This window comes from Polypterus senegalus, chromosome 7, assembly GCF_016835505.1.
Source record: "Polypterus senegalus isolate Bchr_013 chromosome 7, ASM1683550v1, whole genome shotgun sequence".
NCBI classification, from domain to species: Eukaryota; Metazoa; Chordata; class Cladistia; order Polypteriformes; family Polypteridae; genus Polypterus; species Polypterus senegalus.
In genome coordinates, this window is record NC_053160.1 from 146,563,850 (window position 1) to 146,574,957 (window position 11,108).

At 36.7% G+C, this 11,108-nt stretch overlaps 2 protein-coding genes across 2 annotated transcripts; both read left to right on the forward strand.

Annotated features, from left to right (window-relative positions):
- The first annotated feature begins 1,107 nt into the window (after positions 1-1,107).
- Positions 1,108-2,633, forward strand: LOC120532198 (interleukin-8-like). Its single transcript, XM_039758057.1, has 4 exons — positions 1,108-1,241; positions 1,363-1,477; positions 1,705-1,788; positions 2,033-2,633. Exons 1-4 carry the CDS (start codon positions 1,178-1,180, stop codon positions 2,070-2,072), a joined length of 303 nt encoding a protein of 100 aa, XP_039613991.1. The 5' UTR covers positions 1,108-1,177; the 3' UTR covers positions 2,073-2,633.
- A 6,396-nt stretch (positions 2,634-9,029) lies between these two features.
- LOC120532199 (interleukin-8-like) lies at positions 9,030-10,581 on the forward strand. The gene is made up of 4 exons (XM_039758058.1): positions 9,030-9,171; positions 9,293-9,407; positions 9,652-9,735; positions 9,976-10,581. The coding sequence occupies exons 1-4, from the start codon at positions 9,108-9,110 to the stop codon at positions 9,989-9,991; spliced, it is 279 nt and encodes a 92-aa protein (XP_039613992.1). The 5' UTR covers positions 9,030-9,107; the 3' UTR covers positions 9,992-10,581.
- The last annotated feature ends 527 nt before the right edge of the window (positions 10,582-11,108 follow it).

The window sequence follows — 11,108 nt, forward strand, 5'->3', positions numbered from 1 at the left end:
AATTCTACTCATCTTAACATACATGTCTTTGGACTGTGGGAGAAAAATACAAACTCTACTGGCTGGCATTTGAATCCAGGAATCTGATTCTGAGAGGGAATAAAATGTAACACTATGGCACCATGACACCCTTATATTGTATTATATTATATTATATTATATTATATTATATTATATTATATTATCCTTTAATGCTATCCTGCTCTGGCAAATAATTGTTCTTGCCTAGCACCTTGTGGTTACTGGGATAGGCTCTAGCTTCCCTATGATTCTGTTCAGGATAAGTTGCTTTGGAAGATGGCTAGATAGATAGATATATTATATTATATTATATTATATTATATTATATTACAGTGATGCAATGCCGCCCTGTCCAGAAATTGCTCTTCTACTCTGTGCTTAGATAGGCTCCAGCTTCCACACAATATATTCTATTCTATTCTATTATATTCTATTATATTATATTATATTATATTATATTATATTATATTATATTATATTATATTATATTATATTATATATGTCTCTAGGTTAATTTCAGATCATTTACTTTTAACTGTCTAAAGATATGTTGTCAGATTAATTATCTGTTCAAAATTTCAAGGTGATTAGCATGCTCTATACCATACAACATTAATTCCCTGTTAATATTCTATTAATATGATTATAACTTTTGTCTCTATTTGATAAAATGTTGATCACAGAAATGTTTAAAAATAATATCTGTATTATATACTGTATTATACCAAAGCAGGGTACATCTTTAGTATAAATATTCAAATAGGCTAAACTTTACTGAATTACACCTGGGTCTAAGTTAAATATGTCAAGAAACCAAAACACAATTTTAGATATGATTGAATACTGATGTACAGTATATGTTACAATCATCCAAAACAGTGTTTTTAATTCCATCAGATTTTCATAAATGAGAGCTCATCTGTAATGTGAATATGACACTTGCACACGTACACACAAACATATCCATCTTCAGTTGATTTCGTAATCTCCAAAACTCCACGGCCACTATGGATGACATGCTGCTTCCTCCCTGAGGGCTATAAAAGCACAAGCTCAGAAGTGAGAGTCAGAAGTCAAACAGAGCAACTCCGGCTAAAGGAAGACTCTCACTTAAAACGTGCCGTGAAGAACAACAGGAAGTGCTTAACTTAGAAAGATGAACTGCAGAGTCCCAGTCACCGTGGCTGTCTTTTTCCTGGCTCTGACTGTTCTCTCTGAAGGTGAGTTTTTATAAGCATTACAATCATTTTTATTAGTTAAGAGCTGAAGGATTTACAGGAATGATGTATGTTTGCTGTATGTTGTATGTTATTAACTCTTCTTTCTCTTGGGTGCCTGCAGGCATTGAACTGCGCTGCCAATGCATTAAAAAGGAGTCTCGTTTCATTCATCCCAGACGGCTTCTTAACGTTGAGCTGTTCCCCAGTGGGCCACACTGCAAAGACGCAGAAGTCATGTGAGTGTCAATTTCAATCAACTTCTGCCTGTTTTCATGTAATTCAAACATTTTGGGTGACTTAAAAGATAGCAGCAGCCAGCATGTGTTACTATAAGAAAAGGCATTTGTCCCCCTAATGTTTTATTTCTCACAAGTACAAACACTTTCAAGATTTGGAATGTCAGACTTTATCCTAAAGTGCAACCGACTTTTGTTTATTAAGATGTCTTTGTGTTTCTTCTTAGTGCAAGTTTGAAAACTGGTGAGAAAATCTGCTTGGAGCCAACTGCCCCCTGGGTAAAGTTAATCATCAAGAAGATCTTGGAAAGGTAATTACTGCTTTTAAGATAATAAATTCTTTCATTTAATGGAGGGTGCTAAATACCTAATAGGACACCAAGACATCTGTTAGTAGTGGCCTTATATTTATTAACTGCATAAGAAACCAGTTTAATCTTAACACCTAAATAAAGCAATTAGCAGTTTCTGGCTTCTTTTATAGGGAAGCACAATGTCCAGAGTGACAAAATGACTCTTAAAAATAACCGCGCTTTGTTTTTTTGTTTATTTCAGCTCCCAGTCAAAATCAAGAGTGAAAAGAGCGAGCCAGTAAGAAGATGACCATAATGCTCTTCTGAGAGTGCTTATTTATGAACTTGTATATAAGTATTTATTTATAACTTCATTGTTAATGCTGTGTACTAATTTATGAGCTGGAATTGGAACACGTTAACACATAGCTGGCCTGTGTGGATCCATTGTGAAGGATTTTCTAATAATGTCTGTTGCTTCTAATGGAAACTCAAATAATAATGATTGTGAAGAATAAAGTGGAGACAAGCACTGCTGGGGATAACATAAGTGTAATGTTATCATGGTGATCAATTGTATTTGTATTCTGTATTATCAGAATTTTCTTTAATGATATTAAGCACTTTGAAGTGACTCTGAAGCTTTTATATTTCTAATGAAAGAGATCAAACTGAAACCTGATTAATTAGTCAGAGGTGTAGCACATCATTGTGCAAATCTACTGTATTGGTTTTATCGATACACCAAAAGCTGACTAAATGTCAGATTTGTTGTTTCACTAGTTTAGACAAGTGAGCACTGTACAGTACATGTTAATGATTAATTGTATTTATGAATGTAGTTTTACTGATGTTTGTAAAGTGCATATTTATTGACAATTTTTAATAAAAAATGTAAAAGTCTACAAACTATGTGTTGTGTTTAATTTCTCCAAAAAACAAAATGAGGTTGTCCTTTGCCTGCAGGTATCCTTCACATTCATGGAGATAATGTGTTGTAGCGCCTGTATGATTGTTTTTTCTAAGAGAGGAGTGTTGAGTTTCAGAGCCGTGACTTAGAAAGCAACATGAGCTCCAATACTGCGTGTTTCATGGCTGCAAGGTTTAATTTATTTTGTAGTTTGATGCATCTCAGCTTTATGCTCCATCTTCATCTTTCTTTTGACAAAACATTTAAATGTGCCACCTGCTGAATGTTACACTAAAGCATTTGGCTCATTTAACAAAGTGTATTTTAAATGCATGGCATGATGGTGCAGTGTTTTGCAATGTTGCTGTCTCACAGCTCTCGAATCTTTGGTTGCAAATCAGGTCTGGTCTCTTCATCATTGAAGTTTGTCCATCCTCACTGCTCCTCTTGTGGGTTTCCTTTCCTGCCACATCCTAATTGCCATTTATGAGTCGGCCATATATGAGTGAATGAAGTAGGGTGTATGTGTGAGTGTGCACTGTGAAGGACCTGGCAACCCATGATGCCACTGGCATGGCTACTTCTCTATAGGGCCTCTACATCCTCTGTTGGAATAAACTGAAGAAAGTGAGTTAATTAAGGAGCATTTTGTGAGTGTGGATGTGTGGGAGGGGGGCTACAAAAAAGAAATATATTGCAATTTACACATATCAGTAGTTGGTAGGAGTGGAAGAGGCTGCAGCTGATGCTAGTTGGGCTCCTGTGTTGATGCCTGAACCTTTTAGGGAGAATGATTTGCAAGTCGGCCGTGATATTTGGGGCTGCCTGGTAAACTCCAGGGTGGAATCTGACCCTGAAAGTGAATCTTTGGAGAAGTTCAGTGATAAAGGAAAGCCTCCCGAGTCATTTTGTTAAGATCATCCACAAAGTCAGGTAGTATTTTGTTAGTGAAAATATTCACTCATATGTATCACAATCTCATATGTCAACTGCAAAGCAACAAGCAATAAATAAACTTATTTTAAATCACTTACTTTAAGTTACTGTACTGAGGATAAAACTGTAGGCTATTACAGTAGGTAAATACTGGGCTTACAATTTGTGCTTTTATTGGATTGACTTTTGTCCCAGCCAGGATGGACTCTGTTCATTCGCCTGTCCAGGAGATCAATATAGCGGATGATCAGGAAAGAATGTGTGGAGTTCCTCTATCCAGCCAAGAGTTGGGCATGGAGGGGCACTACCGCTGTGGGTGCACTGGGCCTAATGTCCCAATACCCATGAATGGACATCCTTGAAGGGGAAGCAGCCCACAAATGAGTTGTGGTTCCATACGATTGCCTTATTGGGTTCTGTGGAGTTTGCTAGGGGTAGCTGTCAGGGATGGAGTGATCTTGGATGACAAGGGTTCTGTCTGACCCGGAAGTGATTTCTGGAGACAATGGATTGGGCATCGGAAGTACTCTTGGGTCTGATTTAAAAGGGAGCCCTCCACATAGCCTGATTAGCTGGAGTCTCAAGTAAGAGGACAAAGCTTGCCAGGGAGAAGTGGAATAGAAAGAAAAGAAAAGAAAAGAGATCAGAACAAAAGGATTGTATTGTGCAATGCTGAGTGAGAAGAAGCCTGTCAAAGGTACTTCTGTAAAAATGAAATAAGTTAATTTAAGCCTGGGACTATCTTTGTGTGGACGGCACGGTGGTGCAGTTGGTAGTGCTGCTGCCTCGCAGTAAGGAGACCTGGGTTCGCTTACCGGGTCCTCCCTGCGTGGAGTTTGCATGTTCTCCCCGTGTCTTCGTGGGTTTCCTCCGGGTACTCCGGTTTCCTCCCACAGTCCAAAGACATGCAGGTTAGGTGCATTGGTGATTCTGAATGGTCCCTACTGTGTGCTTGGTGTGTAGGTGTGTGCGTGCCCTGCGGTGGACTGGCGCCCTGCCTGGGGTTTCCTGCCCTGCACCCTGTGTTGGCTGGGATTGGCTCCAGCAGACCTCCATGACCCTGTAGTTGGGATTAAGCAGGCTGGATAATGGAGGGAGGGATGGACTTTCTTTGTGCAGTTGTGTCTGGTGCTTGGGCTCAGTGCTGCCCCTCATGGTCAAAGTTCTGTGTGATGATGTGATTTCATTAGGGAGATATCTGAATATTAGAAACACCAATGAGATATCTACTGGATGATGCAGTTAATGTCAGGTTAATATATGTTCAGAATATATTGCAACATTCAAAAATCAAAACTATATCTTAAAAATATGTTGAAATATATTGTAAATTCTAAAATATATATTTCAACTAATACTACTAGTAAAGCTAATAACAGCAAAAGCAAGTATTTACATTATCTTTAAAATATATTATGATATAGTTTCTAAAATATATCTGCCAATATATTATTTCATTTATTTAAAAACTACATTATGAAATACATTTTTATATTTTCAAAACTAATAACTTACATGTTTTACAATGTATTTGAGTGCAATGCAAGATATTGTAATATGTTTTATATTTTCATATATAATTTAAAAAAATATATTAATATTGATAGTAAAAAAAATGTAATATACATGTATATTTATATTATACATTTTTTATGTAATTCGTTTTTAAGGATATTTCCAGCTTTGCATCCATTGGTAATGCGTTATGCTTTGGCCCTCAATGGCCTTGAATTGGCTAAAGAGGGCTGGAAAGTTTTATTTTATGTATATAAATTCTGAGCAGACAAAACCAGTATTGTTCACTTATTTATAAAGGAGACTGGGTTTGAATCACAACCTGTGAACCTCTGAGGAAGCTTCATGTACCAGAATTAGCAGAGAGAACCTGAACAATGCTGAAAGGAGAGACAAAATGACAAAGACATCATAAAGACTGGCAGAGTTATCATCAAATAATAAACTCTTAATTAATAGGGAACTAAAGATGTTCAACACTTTACAGTATATGTCAAAAGAAAGATTTTTACCTAGCTCTAAATTTAACATGATACCTAAAAAACCTGAAATGGTGTTTTCCTCTTATAATTGGACAGTTCTTGGTATGATTCTTAAAGCAGGAGTATGACAAGGGTTAAAAGGTGATAGATGGATGATGGGTGGAAGAATAGCCTGATAGTAAAGTGTTAAAATAATTAATCATTTTTTCTGTTTCATTTTTCTGAATAGTACCAGAATGAGTGACAATATAATTGGATCTAACAAATTGAGGGAACAGGAAATTTCATTATTAGAAAGCAACCTATATAATTTTATATTCCATATTAATTTTCTGAATGACCTTTATTCATTACAGGGATGAGGAGACTTAGAGAATATACCTGCTTCATTAGATGTAAGTCGAGAGACATTTGCTCTTCTCAATCCTCGATTGCTGAAATTCTCACCCTTTCACAGAGCGTCAGCCCACCCTGCAAATAAACCTAATTTCTGCCACTTATCTTCTCAATCTCATTATTTTAGTCATTATAGGAGGAGATATAATAATAAGGGCAGCACGGTGACGCAGTGGTAGCGCTGCTGCCTCACAGTAAGCAGACCTGGGTTCGCTTCCTGGGTCATCCCTGTGTGGAGTTTGCATGTTCTCCCCGTGTCTGCGTGGGTTTCCTCCCACAGTCCAAAGACATGCAGATTAGGTGCGTTGACGATCCCAAATTGTCCCTAGAGTGTGCTTGGTGTGTGGGTGTGTGTGTGCCCTGCAGTGGGCTGGCGCCCAGCCCAGGGTTTGTTCCTGCCTCGCACCCTGTGCTGACTGGGATTGGCTAGGGCAGACCCCTGTGACCCTGTATTAGGATAAAGTGGGTTGGATAATGGATGGATGGATATAATAATAACAATATTAATAATAATAATAAATACCTTTCCCATTAACAGTGGGCTTTGCAAAAATTCAAAGGAAATAGATCAAAGGAAGTTTATAATATATACAACACTGGATAGATACTGCTGATAAAGCATCCAGTGAGGTCATTGAACTCTGCCCTTTCTAGTTCACTCTCCATAAAAGTTTGGGCTTTCCAGGAAGGAGGCGTCATTTTTTGCCAAGAGCAACCCACCAGAAGGAGCTCCTCAGGCACTGAACTAATTCATGGCTAACTTGCCAATTTCTTTGATTTGCTTCCAGTCCTGATATTTTTATGGCAAGTAAGCAAAAGAACATTGATTTTTCTGTCTTGGACATTAAAAGGGATGACCCGGTTGGTGCCCCAACTTTTCCTTTCTGTGGAAGTGTCATTCTTACTCCTGGTCACAATATAAAATAATGTCAGGGTAAAACACTAAATAAAAGGTAAATAGTAGAAACACAAAGCTTTGAATTCGAACAAGAGACAACAAACCAGAATAAAAATGGAAAAGCACAAAATATTATAAGTGAACACTAAAGAAATAATAATTTAATAATAATAATAATAATAATGTATTAAGAAAATGCACATCATCGTGTGCACCTGGACTGAAAGAGTAGACTGAGAGAAACTCTAAGCAGACATTCAACTGGCTGTGACTTGAACCCGAGTGTCTGAAACTGAGAGAGAACAAAACTGAATACTGTGGCACCATGACACCCAAATATTCTATTGTGCTCAGTTTTGATTCTGGGTCACACGATGCCAACGATTATCCCAACAGCATTTGTTTCCGGGCAGAAATTAGTCCTGGATAGAACTGAGGTATTATATTATATTATATTATATTATATTATATTATATTATATTATATTATATTATATTATATTATATTATATTATATTATACCAGTAACAGCGCACTGTGCGATAACATGCAGTGAATACACTTGACTTGAGCATTCCTAACTTTCAGACTCTTTCTCTGTATGTTTAGCATTCGTTTGCTCAGAGGTTGATGCGCTCGCTGCTTCCTGGGCAGCTCTTCTTTTCTCCATCCTAGTAACCCGCTTCTTCTTTTCTTTCATTGGCTTCTTTCGCTTTAAAACTGAATAAGTCAGTGTTTGTGTTGCAATTACTTAGTACGTTTTCCTTAATTTTTCTCTTAAGCTGGCATTTAAGTCTTCAATCTGCGTCAAGAATGATATGAAGATATGAAGAGGCAGGGGAAGTGACAGCGAATGTGGTAGGGATGAGAATGCGCCTGTATGCTGGCCTGTGCTGAGGGTTGATTCTACAATAAAATAAAATTAAAATAAAAAGAGGAATAACCTTGGAGGTCAATCATCCGAAAGCAGATAGTAGACGTCACGTAGTATACTGTATGTGTACAAAATTTCAGGTCAATAGGTCAAATGGTTTGCAAGCTACAGGTGATTTAAAATCCTGGACAGACAAACGAACAGCTACGATAGTGTATTATATAGACAGATTATATTATTTTGCCTCTCTATTATAATAAAAAAAAAATCCTGGGACGAGATGAGAATTTTTAGTCTGAACGATATGTGACTTTTTCAGAGAAATACTTTCACGTCCCATGAGACAAGACTTTGTGCCAAGAGATTTAACCACACCCAGGGCAGGAAATAAAAGACAAAGAGTAGATGACAAAGTAGAACATCGTAAAGAATTCAAAAATGTTGGTGCAAAACACACGCAGAGCAGGTTAGAGATAATGAAAGTACTAAAATTCGAAAGTCTCAAAAAATGATAGTAAAGATTGCATAATGCAAACAAACAGAAATCATTACTCATTGAAATAACAGAACAGCGAGAAGAAGTCGAATATATTGTTTGGATTTAAACTTTAAGTCGGAGACTTATAGATCGTCTAATTCGTGTTGCCATCAGGGAAAAGTAGTGTTTCTTCCCAATGAAGAGGTGTATCTGAAAGAATTAAAAGATTTGTTGTTTGGTGAAAGTAAAATCCCCATACGCGAGCGGCAGAGACATGAAGTGGCTGGTGCATAGTGCAGACCCTTCGAGGGGGGTATCTTTTGTTGAGCGATTCACTCTCGGAGTATGTTTGTGTGGGTTTATTTCAAATCCTCTATTTTCATCTAACAGCCTAAAGATATACTGTCAGATTGATTGCAAAATTCAACATATCAAGAAAATTAGTATTCTCTGTGCCATTTGCCTTTTTTTCCCTGTACATAGTACTTTAAATGTGATTTTTGAAAGTTTAAAATCAAAATCTGAATGAAAAATTAAATAAAAGCAGGGTGAAACTTTTGCCTAGTTATTCAAACAGGTTCAACTAAAACTGGTTCTAAGGCAAATATGTCAAAAAAGTGAAAATATGTTTTTAGTTACAAGTTAGTGCTCATGTATGCATTACAGCTGATTGAGTAATCTTCAAAATTCCACCAGCCCTTTGGCTGACATGCTGCTTCCTCCCAGAGGGATATAAGGGCACAGGCTCAGAAGTGAGAGTCAGAAGTCAAACAGAGCAACTCCTGCTAAAAGAAGACTCTCACTTAAAACGTGCCGTGAAGAAGAACAAGAAGTGCTTAACTTAGAAAGATGAAGTGCAGAATCCCAGTCACCGTGGCTGTCTTTTTCCTGGCTCTGACTGTTCTCTCTGAAGGTGAGTTTTAATAAGCATTACAATCATTTTTATCATTTAAGAGCTGAAGGATTTACTGGAATGATGTATGTTTGCTGTATGTTGTATGTTATTAACTCTTCTTTCTCTTGTGTGCCTGCAGGCATTGAGCTGCGCTGCCAATGCATTAATAAGGAGTCCCGTTTCATTCATCCCAGACGGCTTCTTAACGTTGAGCTGTTCCCCAGTGGGCCACACTGCAAAGACGCAGAAGTCATGTGAGTGTCAATCTCATTCAGATTCAGCCTGTTTTTACATAATTAAAACAATGTGGAGAAATCCTGGGTGACAATCTAAATCAATATCTGTTACAGAACTTAATGCTTAACAGAATCCAGCATGTGACCAAAACATTTGTCCACAAGTTTTATTTCCTACTACTATGAACTCATTCAAGTGTCAGAGTTTTTCTAAAATGCATCTGAGTTTTGTTTATTAAGATGTCTTTGTGTTTCTTCTTAGTGCAAGTTTGAAAAATGGTGAGAAAATCTGCTTGGAGCCAACTGCCCCCTGGGTAAAGATCATCATCAAGAAGATTTTGGAAAGGTAATTATTGCTTGTTGGACAATTAATGGAGGGTGCTAAATGCCCTAACAGAACACAAAGCCATCTGTTAGTAGCTTTATAATTATTGAGTGTGTTGGGGACCAGTATAGTCCTAAATAACTATTAAACCCTAAAAAGGAAATGAATGCCCAGTCTCTGGCTGCTTTTTTATGGAATGTCAAAAGTGGAAATACGACTCCCAAAATAATTATGCTTTGATTTTTTTTTTGTTTATTTCAGCTCCCTGCCAAAGTGAAAAGAGCGAACCAATAACAAGATCATCGCAACACTCAGCTAATGGCCCTTATTTATTAACCTGTATATAAGTATTTATTGATAACTTATTTATGAATACTATGCACTAATTTATGAGTTAGAATTGTGCCATATTGACACACAGCTGGCCTGTACATTATATATAGTATATATAATTGTATATAATGTGTATTATTATATAATAAGAATGATTATGAAAAATGAAATGGAGATGAGCACTGCTGGGAATAACATAAGTGAAATGTTAACATGGCAATCTACTGTTATGTTTTTTGGATTTGTATTCTATAAGATCAGAAATTTGTTTAATGAAGTAAAGCACTTTTCAGTAAAATGCATCTCTGAATCTTTTATATTTCTACAAAAAGGACAAAACTGAAGCCTAATTAACTGGTCAAAGATGTAGCACTTTGTTGTGTAAATTTACTGTATTGGTTTTATCGATACAACAAAATCTGACTAAATGTGAAATTTGTTCTTTCACTATTTTATATAAGTGAGCACAGTAATTGTGATCAGTTTTATTTATATATGCAGTTTTGCTAATGTTTGTGAAATGTTATTTTATTGGGTTTTTTTTCAATAAAAAATCTAAAATTTCCTAAAAGTATGTGTTGTGTTTAATTTCTCCTAAGAGCAAAATGATGCTCTTCTATGCCTGTATACATCCTTCATATTAGCTGGACTTTCTAATGGAGACAATGTGTTGTAACGCCTGCTGAAAGTCTTGTCTTTTATAGCCCCGAACTTTAATTATACACGAACTACAAAGAGCAAGAGAGGAGTGTTGAGCTTCTGAGCTGTGACGTACAGTCATATGAACTAAAAAAACTGTGTTGCTTCCTAGCTAAACAGTTCAGTCTGATCTTGACACATTTCAGCTTTAAACTTTTTCGTTACAAAACATTTTACTCAGCCACCTGCTTAATTTTATACTGAAACATTTGGCTTTTTTAACTAAACATTTTGTAAACGCATGGCATGGTGTGGCAGTGTTTACCATTGCTGCTGCCTCACAGCTCTAAATTCTTGGGTTTCAAACCAGGCCTGGTCTCTTCATCTCTGGAGTTTGGTCATTCTCACTGCTTCTGCTCTGG

Excerpts from the sequence above, each read along its gene's own strand:
- LOC120532198 (XM_039758057.1), top strand. The coding sequence starts at position 1,178 with ATGAACTGCAGAGTCCCAGTCACCGTGGCTGTCTTTTTCCTGGCTCTG. Across the intron at positions 1,478-1,704 it reads TGCAAAGACGCAGAAGTCAT|TGCAAGTTTGAAAACTGGTG; the intron begins GTGAGTGTCAAT and ends GTTTCTTCTTAG. Across the intron at positions 1,789-2,032 it reads ATCAAGAAGATCTTGGAAAG|CTCCCAGTCAAAATCAAGAG; the intron begins GTAATTACTGCT and ends TGTTTATTTCAG.
- LOC120532199 (XM_039758058.1), top strand. The coding sequence starts at position 9,108 with ATGAAGTGCAGAATCCCAGTCACCGTGGCTGTCTTTTTCCTGGCTCTG. Across the intron at positions 9,172-9,292 it reads TCTGACTGTTCTCTCTGAAG|GCATTGAGCTGCGCTGCCAA; the intron begins GTGAGTTTTAAT and ends GTGTGCCTGCAG. Across the intron at positions 9,408-9,651 it reads TGCAAAGACGCAGAAGTCAT|TGCAAGTTTGAAAAATGGTG; the intron begins GTGAGTGTCAAT and ends GTTTCTTCTTAG.